The 14,221-nt window shown below is 35.0% G+C and overlaps 1 protein-coding gene across 1 annotated transcript in view; it reads left to right on the plus strand.

Annotated features, from left to right (window-relative positions):
• Kcnc2 (potassium voltage-gated channel subfamily C member 2) overlaps nt 1-9,201 on the plus strand; it is a 148,673-nt gene extending 139,472 nt beyond the window's left edge. The window contains exons 3-5 of the mRNA XM_048349770.1: nt 1,082-2,009; nt 4,399-4,563; nt 9,065-9,201. Of these exons, the coding sequence (XP_048205727.1) occupies nt 1,082-2,009; nt 4,399-4,563; nt 9,065-9,201 (1,230 nt within the window). The remainder of the gene's footprint in view (nt 1-1,081; nt 2,010-4,398; nt 4,564-9,064) is intronic.
• The last annotated feature ends 5,020 nt before the right edge of the window (nt 9,202-14,221 follow it).

Genomic DNA, 14,221 nt, shown 5'->3' on the forward strand with positions numbered 1-14,221 from the left:
AGCACCTAGGTTTCAACTATTCAGGTGAAGAATACTAATGAGTCTGTGATTACAGTCCAAGGAAACGATAACAAATTATCTGTATTCTACATCTGAGAATTTGAGACGGTAAGGAAATGGATTCTGGAGGTAATCTGCCAGTTCTATCATTTCATTTCATATGAACTAAGAAAAGTGACTTAAGCTCTCTCAACCTGATGTTCTTAAGCAGGAACTAGGAGCACTGGTATGTAAATTGATAGGAATTAGTGACATATACAAACTTGTATCAATTGTGTTTGGATATAGTCAAAACTATGTAATTTTTCACAATACCTGTCAATCTGTATCAGTAGATTTTTGTGCATTGATACAGTATTGACTGAAGAAATGAAATTGAATTAAATAAAAATTACAACAATCTCACTGTTACTTTCCAATGTTACTAACACTTTGAAATCTTTGAATAAAAGAAGAAAGAGGTTCTTTAGTAGAGGAAGAAAGTTGGTTTTAATTTGTATCTTAATCTATTTTCTCCATCTGTTTGAATTATTTTTCCTCCCTCAACTTATTCTACTGGACAAGTTGCCACCTTGGATTGATACCAGTTAAGTTGTGGTATATATTTCTAACACTTTCTCCATGTTCATACCTCCTAATAGTTGTCTATTGTAGTTTATATTTATTGATATAAAACTCAATCTCATTTATGAAGATTGCTAGCTTCACGAAACACAATGTCTGGAAGGCCTTGTCTGACTCCCCTCCCCCCCCCCCCCCCCCAGATTATTTCCTTTTCAAAACACTTTTGGACTAATGTTACACTTTCTTCACAGGTTATGTTTTCTTATGTCATAGTTCTAAGCAATTTTCACAACTAAAGCTAAACTTGTTCTATGTGTAAGTGGAAAACAGCACTTGAGACATGTGAGATGTACTCTCTGATTAATAGGACATGCAAACTCTCCCTTGACTTGCGAAATATTCCGTGCGATATCTCCAAATAGGCTGTTAGTCTTTCTGTTCAGAAGGAATCGGTGCTCTTAGATTTGGATCCGAGTAGATGATGGTTCAGATCACTCTGTTTCTTTTTCTTCTACAGTTCATTGCTTTTGCTTCTTTATTCTTCATCTTGGTTTCTATCACCACCTTTTGCCTGGAAACCCACGAGGCTTTCAACATTGTTAAAAACAAGACGGAACCGGTCACCAATGGCACAAGCGTTGTTCTACAGTATGAAATCGAGACGGATCCTGCCTTGACCTACGTGGAGGGAGTGTGTGTGGTGTGGTTTACGTTTGAATTTTTAGTCCGTATTGTTTTCTCACCCAATAAACTTGAGTTCGTCAAAAACCTCTTGAATATCATTGACTTTGTGGCCATCCTACCCTTCTACTTGGAGGTGGGACTGAGTGGGCTCTCATCGAAAGCTGCCAAGGATGTACTCGGCTTCCTCAGGGTAGTGAGGTTTGTGAGGATCCTGAGAATCTTCAAGCTCACCCGCCATTTCGTCGGTTTGAGGGTGCTTGGACACACACTTCGAGCTAGTACTAATGAATTTTTGCTGCTGATTATCTTTCTGGCTCTAGGAGTTTTGATATTTGCTACCATGATCTACTATGCCGAGAGAGTAGGAGCTCAACCTAATGACCCTTCCGCTAGTGAACACACACAATTCAAAAACATTCCCATTGGGTTTTGGTGGGCTGTGGTGACCATGACTACCCTGGGCTATGGGGATATGTACCCCCAAACGTGGTCAGGGATGCTGGTAGGAGCCTTATGTGCTCTGGCTGGAGTGCTGACAATCGCCATGCCAGTGCCTGTCATTGTCAACAATTTTGGAATGTACTACTCCTTAGCAATGGCGAAGCAGAAACTTCCAAGAAAGAGAAAGAAGCACATTCCTCCTGCCCCTCAGGCAAGCTCACCAACATTTTGCAAGACAGAATTGAATACAGCCTGCAATAGCACACAGAGTGACACATGTCTGGGCAAAGACAATCGACTTCTGGAACATAATAGATCAGGTAAGGCACAATTCGAAATAGATGACACTACTTTATAAACCATTGTCATTACTTTATCGACCTTCTCTCTTAGGCAGAGGGCAGCTATCTTCGTATGGGTATGGAATTTCAGTCTTAATTTAAAGTAAATTGTGTGTGCGTGCATGCATGTGTGCGCACGCGCGTGCGCAAGTGTGAGCATGTGATTGTAGATATCTATAAGATACAGGGCAATGACCAACTTATACAGTTTACTGACATTAATGGGAATGACCTTTGCTGATGGTGTCATTTTTTTTTTTTTTTGCCTGTTTGTTGCTTTTGTGCCGATGTTTCTTTGTTTCTTTGCACGATGTGATGGTATGGCCATTTTCTCCGTTCTTCTTTCTCCAAATGTTGGTCTCCATATCATTTGGCTTGGTGTGTTTGTCTCAGTTTTACCCCTGCCACATGGGGCGATGCATCTCAACCAGATCCACAAGAAACAGTTATTTAAGGAGAATGGGTGCTTGCATATCAAGGGCCTAAACACCAAAGAGGTGATATGGAAGATAAATCTTTCAATAGCAAAGTTCTTTTTTAGTAATATTCTGCAAGATTGGCTACATTTTTATTGTTCATAAGTCAGAGTTTCTTAATATAACCCTTTTGGCGAGACAAAGTTCCGTGTTATAGAATTCAAACTCACCATTTTTCAGGAATTTTTCAAGATTTGCTTCTGATAACCAAAGACAAACTTGAATTTTTCTGTAGATTTCATTTTTTAAATGAAGTGTGCATTCCAGAACTTTAGATAATTTATTGCATAAAATTAGCTATTCCTCCTCATTGCTAAAGTACTTTGAAGTTGATTCTAATTTGAACTGCAGTGTGCCAATGTAATGATCAATAGTGTTATCTCTATTCTATCTGATTCCAGGATAAGAAACCTTCTGCGGTTTAAATAACTTTTCCTGCTAGGACAAATTGAGGCATATGCATTCCGCATAATTTACACATATTTAATCTTTTTCTTGTGAATAAATGACTGTGGTCACATGCACCACTTAGAAATAACACAAAATAATGAAGCGAAGAAACAAAAAGGCATATGTCATTTTCATAATTCCTTAGTTTCCAGAAGTACTTTTAGTCTGGTCTGATCTTAGACCATATTTCTACTGCCTATGTGTTCCATATAGCTGGGCTTACAGGTGTGGATAACATTCCTGCATGGGTTTCATAATTTTTATTTCCAGTCTTGGGGCTTGAATTCAGGGATTGAGCACTGTCTCTGGCTTCTTTTTGTTTAAGGCTAGCACACTACCACTTGAGCCACTGTACCACTTCTGCTTTTTCTGTATATGTGGTGCTGAGGAATCAAATCCAGGCCTTCATTAATGCTAGGCAATCACTCTACCACTAGGCCACATTGCCAGCCCTCCATACATTTTAAGAGGCAGATGGAGGGGTAAAAATAAGGTATGGCTCGAGTAAAAATTCCATCAAAGAGTCCTCATGCTCAGTTAGGAAATTTTATTAGGGAATTTCAGATGTATTGTTCCCAACAAATGTCTAAGAGTTAAGATTATGTATATGAAGGGAGGATTTAGTTTGTGTTGCTGCCCTTATTAGACTGCTCTCAGAGTATCAATATAGAGTCTTTACGAAGGGAATGGAAAAGGATGATACTCTTATTTCTGGTACACATTGCAATGACAGGGACGGAGAAGTATTTGGCAAGCATACAGAAGTAAACAGTTATTTCAAGGGAATTTGAAGAAGTTGATCTGTTCAACTGTGTGCTCAACAATACTGTGTTACTTCAAAATGCAGTATCTGGACATGCAGCTTTTAAGCCTTAGAGTTATTTTTATTAAGTTTTTCTAAAAATTACTTTTAGGGAAATACTAAAAGCAAGCCTCTTAGGCAGTCACAAAATAGGCATTTGCTTGAGAGATTTCCCTTTGCTTGAGAGTACTTTGTTTTTGTTTTTAACACGGGCTCTGCTTTTAATGATACCTAATATACTTTCGCAATAGCATGTAACATCTTGTAAGGTAAATTGTGTGCTAATACATGCTCCCAGGTTTTGGGGCTTTTTTTGAGTATGCACTACTTGTGTGAAAGTCAATAATATATTAGGCAAAACCCTCAAAGCAATAAAAATTTTACAAAGAGCACTTTTTTCCTTTGCAGTACATTACCATTTTGCTCCACATAATCGATTTTATTTTAGTGTGTGTGTGTGTGTGTGAGAGAGAGAGAGAGAGAGAAAGAGAGAGAGAAATGAGTGATAAAAACTGTTCTTATTGTGATGTGATGCTTGTGTTTTGTATATTGAGTGCCTAGACTATGGGCATTTGGTGTAAACTCTTTGTCCTGTCTCATTTCCTCATCCATCACTGTCTGTCCATGGCGCTGTGACCAGTGTTGTCAGGTGACGACAGTACAGGAAGTGAGCCGCCATTATCACCCCCAGAAAGGCTCCCCATCAGACGCTCTAGTACCAGAGACAAAAACAGAAGAGGGGAAACATGTTTCCTTCTGACTGCAGGTGATTACACGTGCGCTTCTGATGGAGGTATCAGGAAAGGTAGGCATGCCTTTAATAAGACCATAACAGGTGACATAGCAATGGAGTAAGTTCCAGTAATATGTGCAGTGATGTAAATGCCCATTCATCATTTTCTTCCTCCCTCCAACCCATTTTTAATTTTAAGCATTGGAAAATGCCTGTCATAATAGACTGTCATATCTGAAAGACATTTCTCTTTTTTTTCATTTGTGTATGGGCAGAAATATAATGAAATATGTAAATATTAAATTACTCACCTAATTATTTTCTAACATATTTCGTAGGTTTTTACTACAATGCATTAAAACCATTATTCAGAGATACAAATAAATTTGATAATTGATGCCTATGAAATAAATTATTGGGTATTTTTATTTTCAGAATAAATACTACAAACCCTTAAGGTCTCTGTTCTCCTATTTGGGTAGATTTGTCAGTGGTTTACCTGAGTTTGTCAAGGTATCAAAGGTACAGGATCTTCAGGCAAATACACCTTTTAATCACTTGAAAGGTTACATAAGTGCTTAGATATACACCTACAGTATTTTTCCTCCGAAAAAATTAAAACTTTAAATTCATTCATATTTTCATTAGGCCATGAGTATGCCTGAAACATATGGAAAGTGGCATATAAATATCAAATGAATAAAAGTGGTGACCAAGTGTCTTTTTAAAATGATACATCAGAATATATATGTATCTATATCTATAATGATTTGTTCTAATAATTGGCTAACTTTGAGTGAAAAATCATCCCCAAATTTTCATATTATTGCAACTGAATTTTAAGAAAAATTGCTTATTTGTTATTCCATTATAGTTTTACCCAATTGAATTCTTACCATTTTAAGCTTAAAATATGTTGTGTTGTCTTTCTTTGACATTTTATATCATTATTCATGTGGCACTTTTCTTTAATTTCTTCTGATCATTTTTCTGCTGCCTTCTAGTTTGTGTGTTTTTGAGGCTCATAAGAGAGGACTAAAGGCCTTTCTTTTTCTATGAGTACTTTTAAAAATATTATTCTTTTGCAATTATTTCTATCATCTACATCTGTTCTTGAACTAAAATGTGTTCCAATCATTGAATGGGTTTACTATTTTACATTTATACATGTGCTGGAAAAATTTTTAAAATGTTTTTATGAAAATAGTTAATATCCTATTCTAGTTTTGTTCAACTATGTACATAGATTAAAAATGATATTGTCTTTGTGATAATATGTTGCATTGAACATATACTTCAAGGTTTATTACATAACTTACTATATATCTACATTTATACTTCTGTAAAATGTGTAGGCATGTATATATATGCATATATATACATACATGTGTGTATAATTCAACTTAGATAAATTTTGTTCATCATTCAATAAAACATTATATACACTAATTTTACCAAGGTTACTTGTTCAAGGAAACCTTACTAGAATGTTTTTCCTTCCATGTTAGAAAATATTTTTAATTTTAAATTGTTAAAATAGTTTACAGATGAGAAAAATCTTTGAAAACATTTTAGGTATTATGTAAATATAGTGTTACTGTAAGTATATTGGTAAATTTCCACGAGCAAAGCAATTAATAAGATATTTAGTTTGCATGGAAAACTTGTACATTCAATTTTATTTCACAAACAAAAAATTATCTTTATCACTGAAAACATCTTTGAAAACTTATCCATAGCATTTTATGCCATATCAACTCTTTTTCATTCTTATTTATTTCTCTTGTATTTGTGTGTCTTTGTTTTTTCTCCTAGGTCAGGTAACATTTGTGAATAAGTTACCTAAGCCTTCTTTCTAGTTTGTTATGTTTTCATATCTTCCAAGAATTTATTTCCTCTCTTCTTTTCTTTTATTTAGGTTATATTTTTCTTATATTCTACTTGAACATTTATTTTCAATGAGAAAATAAATTTACCTTCAAGTTGATGCCTCTACTGATTTTATTTAAAATCCTAAAAACTCATCCTATGTAAATGAATTTACTGGATTGTCATTGTATGTTTCTTTTATACAAATGTAACATAGTTGTATATGTTAAGAAAACTTGGAGATTCACTTAAGTAAAATATAATACTTAGAATACATTTTTCTATTTGTACAGTAGTTTTTAAGAAGATTTATTATGTGTACATTCTCTCAGATGGCACGTGATTGGATAGGCAGTTCTAACATTGCTTCAAAGAAACCTGTGCTCCCAGGATCTGAAAAAAAATACATCCAATCCAATATATTATTTTGATTTTAGTTTAAAATAAATCTAGAGTTGTTTATTCTCATTAATTACATTTTCAGGTTTTGCTCCAGTAAAACCACGAGTAAGCAATAATTTTATCAAATCTCCTAGTTGAAATCAAACATGTAGAAATATATATAGAAAGTATATGAATAACATATAATTTTACTAATTATATAATTGTTACTAAACTGAAAAATCCTTCTAAATGAATATTGAAAGTATAGACATTAAAAAGAAGAGAACCTATAAAGGGCATGAGTAATGTTTATGTGAAACACCATAATTTTGGACAAATAATTTACAATCAAAATACAGCAACTAAAATATACCTATACTTACTGGTATGATTTATATAAAATTGTCAAAAATTTCTGAGCTTCCCCTAGATACCTTGAAGGTGGTGGTGAACAAAGTTATAATGTTATAATGAGCGTTTATAAATATTATGAACCCTTCTGGTTCATTCACAATCATCAGTTTCCCTTTAGTCAAAATTAATCAATTTTTTTTCTAGTTCACTGCTTTAGGTTACATAATCAACTTCTACTGCATTGAATAAAATATTTTTTACAATTCCCAAAGTTATATTTTCAGCCACTTAGAGAACATTAGTAATAATGGACTTCTGAAACATATGAAGGTCCCTTTTAAAAAATAAACTTTGTGAAATTTAAAATTATTTGACATCCTTTTCTTAACTCACATATTATCTACCAACATGGAATGAAAGATATCCATTTCCCATATTTGATAATAATGAATACTAACTAAAATATTAGCAGTTTTTTAATCAGTAGAAATCATATCTTAGAAAGCTTTATCATAGTAAATGAATAGCATACATCTCCACCTACAAAAATTGTCAAAAGATGTCTTCTACTGAAAATTGGTGTGCTTATAATGCTCAGGGTGTGTGTGGATTTTCCCCTTTTTCTAAAAAGCCCAGCTTCATCTGATTACAAAGTTGTGATTGTAATGTACATCCATAGCTGCCTTGGCCTCTCATAGTATCAGTAATTAGAGATATCACTTCACTTCTAGCAGAAGTGTTAGTAATGACTTCTTCCCTACAAGTTCTATGAAAAGATAGAATGAAAGAAAGAAGTAGCTTGGAAGAACATGAGTACTAACAAAGGACTCATTTTTCTTTCTTTTTCTTCCACAATCAGCAAGTGCACTCTGGGCTAATTAGCATCACAGTGTGCTACACAGTCTAAGGGAGACAAGAAGTTCACTGGAGGTGTATGCACGTGTTCAACTTTGTCCAAAAGGAAGTTCGCTTTCCTGCTCTATAACAGTTCTTCAGTGCAGCTGCCCACACACTCATTTCCAAAACTGGCTCCACTTAGAGTAAACAGTTGTCCTGCTGTTCAGACATGTCACTTCAAACTTTATACTGAATGCCCCCATATCATTGAATGGTCTCTAATAGTTTGCAATAGAAATACTACAGTACACAAATCCCTACAAAAGAGATCTGGTTTGAGTATTGAAGAAAGACAATTGGGCCATGGCTATCATAGTCATGAATAATACATTAGGGTGAAAGTTAATTTAAAACTTGTAAATTTTTTCTTGATTCTGGGGAGGTGAGGGAAAGAGACCACACCAGGCAAAGACATTATGTAATCAAATTCAAGTTTATTTTGTGGAAATCATGGCTTTGCTTAGAACTCATTCACTTCCCTTTTCAGTTACTTTTGCTTTTTATCCAGAGGATTAGAAATGGGCATCCCATCCTATGTCACCTAGATAATGACATCAAGTACCATTATTTTAATAGTCATTCTTTTAGCTCTATAAAGCCAGAAGAATAAATATGCTTGAAAAAGATTGCTTACTTAAGCTTAAGCATACTTTATTTAGATTATTAAAATGAAAATGGAAAAAGTAGTTAATGTATCCATTTTCATTTTCAAAAGCACATTCTGAAATGTGATATTAAGTCCATATCTTACTTAAGTTGCTTTGCCTAATTCTTAAAAGTTCTGGTATTCTATAGGCAAAATGATATTTATATTAGCTACAATCTAGGAAAGAATATTAATTGTGCTGTAGTGTGTGGTAGCTGGCTTAATCTTTGGACAATGCCAGCTTGCAGTGAGTTTCTTTTTATCTTTTTTTACAATTGTGAATTATTTCAATATTGAACTTCATGTAAACGAATTCTTCTTTGAGCTAAAAAATAGCACTTTTGATTAGCCTGCATGGAATTGTTTGTGTCTGTCAATTTTCTGGTGGAACTCAACTGATATCTGTGCATTTTTTCATAAAAGGATATGAAAAATCTCGAAGCTTAAACAACATAGCGGGCTTGGCAGGCAATGCGCTGAGGCTTTCTCCAGTAACATCACCCTACAACTCTCCTTGTCCTCTGAGGCGCTCTCGATCTCCCATTCCATCTATCTTGTAAACCAAACTGCATCAGTCGGCTAAATTATATCAGTTCAAGTACCATCTATCCTATAATGGAAATAATTAAACATAGCATTACTCCAGGCTCTATTAATACAGAGTAAGTCCTGCATGGCACTACTACTGAAGTCAGAACTGCCACTTGAGTAATTAAGAAATCTGATTCTGGCTTTCAAGATTGTCTAAAGTAGTACTCCTATACTTCTCCATATGAATTGCCCTAATTTCCTTTGGAAATAAAATGACAGATAGTGTCAGATATTGGCTAGTACACTAATACATAACCACATCTTCAGGGAAATATACTTAACCAACAATGTGCTTCCAAATGTCAACCACTTCATTTCTTGTGACTCGAAACCATTCTGAAGATGTCCAGGATCTCCTCTTGATTGCACATAACATGGCTTGGATCAGCACATTTGCATGGACCATTTCATTTCTATCACCTGAAAGCAATGTGGCAGAGTAGGGTGACTGTCGATGGCTCTGGACATGTGTACTGGCATCAAACCACCCTGCTGATATAGAAGCACTGATCAACTGTTCTGCACATTGAATTGTGGGGTATGGAGAGAGTTTCTCCTTAACATTTTTCCCTTTTATTCTTGGATAGAAGTTATATATTTTAAATACCTTAATTTCTTTATTGATTTACTTTGCTTGAAAAATGCTGTATTGTAATTCAGAATGTCTTTGATAGTTTGTATACAGATAACTGCACAGAGATTGTCATTGCTGAGGCCAGATCTTTTAGTGACTTGGGACGGTACAAAACACTAGAGAAAGATAACTGCCAGCCAGGCTTGCACTTTTTAGCCAGGAATTGCTGCTTGGTACTACCATCATTTTTTTTTAAACCCCAGAGTTTGCCATTATTTTCAGAAGCAGAGTGCCAAATATTAGCCCCCTTGCTTTATTTTTTAAATTATTTTTTGTGCAAAGATCAAAGGTCACTTGTGTTCACAGGGGGCTTTTTGATTAGCCTTAAAGTTCTGAATCAAAGGACTAATGGGATTATCAGGCAGTGTTTAATCAGGTGCTTTGTCCTGTATGTCATTTCTGTCTGTCTGTCTTAGCTCCTTGTCTTAACTGTACATATCTTGTCTCCATGAAGTCTAGAAATGCCTTGATATGGTGTGTTCACCTCCCACCCTCTGTATCCTCTGCTATGTTGAGCAGCCTCTATGCTTTGTGTAGAAATTAGTGATGCCCTGTAGACTACCTAAGTTAATCGGCACTGTGACTCTTTTTAATAAGTAGAATTTAAGCAGTAATTTTACCATTGAACTTGATTGCCTACTGTAGTGTCAGTTTCCACTGCCTAGCAACTAGCATTTTTCACCACACTCCACCAAAACCCCTGGGGTGTGATTATTCAGTCTGAGTGGTAGAAAGTCTATATGCATACACCTCCCTCCCAAATACAATAGCAATAGTGTATCTATTGTACTGGGTACATGAGGGAAGTACAATGCCATACTATACATTGAGGAGTAATGCTTTAAGGCATTTAGGATCCTTGATGTTAACTAATTCCAATGCTTAATTTTTTTTCTATTTTGGTGAGGACGACAATTGCCATTTTTATGATTGGTCAAAATTATGTATTACTGTATATTCCCAAGTCCTAGAGCATGAGCTGCATGTCAGAGATCTTATACAGCCATCTATTTACCCAGGCACACACACCTGCTGTTTAGAAATACTGTGATCCTTTTGATAACACCACACAAAGAGAATGAATGTTTTAATTATACAAAGGTTTCTAGTAGATGAATTATTATGTTGTCTGGTGCTGCTGTTACTGACTCCAGTGTTGTACAAAGTCTATCATGGATTTTTATTTTGTGATTGCTGCAAAAGGGACAGTGGAACGTAGCCATGCCAAGGATAAATAAATAAATAAATAAATATATATATATATTTTTTTTTACTGGAAACAACTGCTGCTGTTGACTGTGCCCTGATGTGACCAGGTTGTTGTATTTAGAAGCAGATTTCCTTATCATCACAAAGGATCTAACACTTCCAATGGAACTGTGGCTGGAGCTGGCTTTCTGCTTCCCATGTGAGAATCCTGCTGGTAGACTGACCAGTGTCGGTAAACAACTGTAAACACCAACATGTGTGCATAGATCCTCTACTTTGGTCACCTTCCATCAAGGGAAGCCAAAGTCACGATCTCTGAAGCTTCAAGTGAGGCCTATGCTTCTTCACATTCCTCTTATCTGGCCCCTGGGTAAAAGGCAGTGATACAGATGTACTCTAGACCTGTTTTAGTTGTTCTTATTGCTACTTTATGGGTAAGTTCTAGCAACATTGACTGTACCATTCTCTTGCAAACTGCTTATCAACTTGTCATTTCTGTAAAGTTGTTTTTCTATTTATCAAAAGCTAACATGTTTTTAGTCATATAATTTGTGTGCTTCTGGAAATGTGTTATAGGTTCGAAGAATGTTACCAGTAGTCTTTATAGTTTAAGTCTTTCTGTCATTGTTACCTCAATTATAAAAATTAAGAAATATAAAATTCTGGCAGTGAGAGTATTTTTTTAATAAATGACCAAGAAATAATGTCAGTATATATAGTGGAATATTAAGCAGATTATATCCTAAGATGTATATTTTGCATAACAGAGATATTCTTCAGTCAATTACTTTTTTGTGATTTTTGTGGCAAATGAAGCTTGTATTTGTCTTTAAAGTTGTTGTAGTTAAAATTGTATTAGCAATTTTCATACTGCTTATCAGTATTTCCAGAATATATTAGTTCCCCTGGGATTCTGAATATAACATATAAACCAATTATGAACCCCTGTATTGTAGACCATTTGTGATATTTCAAGGTGCATGCATAACCTTGGTGAGAACTGACAGACATGTAACTAATTGAAATGAAGAATAAAAGGCAAATGAACTGGGGACAAACTTGAATCCTATCTGAATAAATTATTTATAGTCTTTTCTTGGCTCCTATCTTTGTATTAATTTTCAATAGCTTTACTATTTTTATGCCTTTTGGTACCTGACCAGGCACTCACACCTAAGATGGAATTTTGAATGGAAGGATTTTAAAAGGTATATAACTCTTAGACTCTTTCAGTTTTAGATATTTCCCTCTTGCTTGGCTTGATGACTTATTTCTCATAATTATGAAATTTAAAATGATTATGATAGTCAATATCTATATGCTCAATATGAAAAACATTGCCTGTTTTCTAATTTAATCATTATAATCCTGGTAGCAAATATTTTTTTCTTTCTATTGGTAATAAAAGTTTAGATCAAAGAGGCACAAACCTTCATGTACATTTTTCTCAAAGATAATCAATTTTGTCACAGATTCTAATTTTGAAAATACTTATTGAGCCTCATCATTGAGACAGCTCTTGTATCAACTTTGAGTAATGAACTTCTGTTTCAGTCACACTATACATAGCTGTCATTCCACTTATACTGTAAAGATACGTGCATATTTACATTGTGAATTCTATGACACCATACAGAGGTGGGACAAAGACAAAATTTTAAAAAGGGAAAATATGTTGTCAAATCCAGCCCTTTCCTACAATTTATCTGAAGTACTTTTCTATCTACAATCATGTTCAATGTTTGCTATTAAGAAGTGAGCTTAGAAAAGAGAAAGTATCCAAACAACATTACCTATAGAATGTTTTTAATGATGATGTAAGGATGCAGACTTTACTCTGTAGTGAAAAGTTTGGAAAATGGTGAAGTTATTCATTTTAATAGATTATAACTGCAATTAGAGTTTATAAAATTGAAATTAAATAATTATGGATGAAAGTTAAGACATTAATTTTATTTTTGAAATAAATCACAAAACAGACTACTGGAGGTGCTTTCTCCTTTGGCTTTTGAGTCAGAGGCTTAGAGATGCCAAAGTGACTGCACATAGTCCTAACTCTTGTCTTTGGGCAGAGGCAGAGTCCCATACCATCAGAGTTTGGTAGAACAGATAAACAACCTTTTTGCTAGTAGTCTACTAGGAGTTAGAATAGTGCCACCCCCATGTTCATCTCCCTGATTCTGGGAGCTTGGTTAGTTTGGAAATACTTTTAGACAATGGGAGAACCTGTACCCAATACTACCAGCTCCTTTCACCTAGTTGAGGTTATACATTAATATCTGAAAGACCATTCACTATTCTACAAAATATCTGCTTATAAAGATCTTGGATCGTGTAAGACCAATGAATTCCATAAGCATGAGCCCCTTGCTCTACTTCCCTGCTGTGAATTGAGTTTCTGATCTAAAGCAGTGCTATGTGTAATAACATAATGATGAAAAAGGCATTCTTTAAATCCATAGATCATACTTGTGATAGAAGCAGTACATCCAGAAAAGGCAAATCCATTTCCAGAGTAAGTGCCGATTCCAATAAGAATAAAATGCCTCTTTCAGAAGGTAGTGGCCCAATGTAATCAACTTCATACCACGTAGATGTCTGAGCAGTACAGGGAACACTGCCACATTAGTGTTGGACTCTGTTGCTGGTCACTGAGTAGTGTCTATCACTATGTCACTCTTGGTAAGTGAAAAATCCCTATTTTGAATTTATATATAATCTTCATCCCTATCACCCATGGACTTCTTTATGAGCTTGTTGGATAATGGCAGGAGATGATGGGGAAAGAGGCTGACTGAAATAGACAGAATGGGTGGTCCTGTCCAAAAGATAATTAAAATGTTTTCTTGTAAGCTCATTGTTTGGCAAGCATTCACATGAGACACACTACCTTCATTTTCACATTTGAAGTGTAGTGGGGCAGCTATACCCACTTTCCCAAATTTTGTCACCAGTTTTCCAATCATGTTTTTTCTGAACTCCTGATTATTCAGAAAGACCACTGGTCATAGCCCATGTATGACTATATGTCCAGCCACTTTTCCTCCCAAACAAGAAGAACAGATTCACTATTCAAAGTTATTCCCAGTGGGATGATTTTCCTTATCACTGTCTTTTGGGGATGTCCCAGATAAAGGCCTGTGGAG

The sequence above is a fragment of the Perognathus longimembris genome, chromosome 1 (genome assembly GCF_023159225.1).
Source record: "Perognathus longimembris pacificus isolate PPM17 chromosome 1, ASM2315922v1, whole genome shotgun sequence".
Lineage (NCBI taxonomy): Eukaryota > Metazoa > Chordata > Mammalia > Rodentia > Heteromyidae > Perognathus > Perognathus longimembris.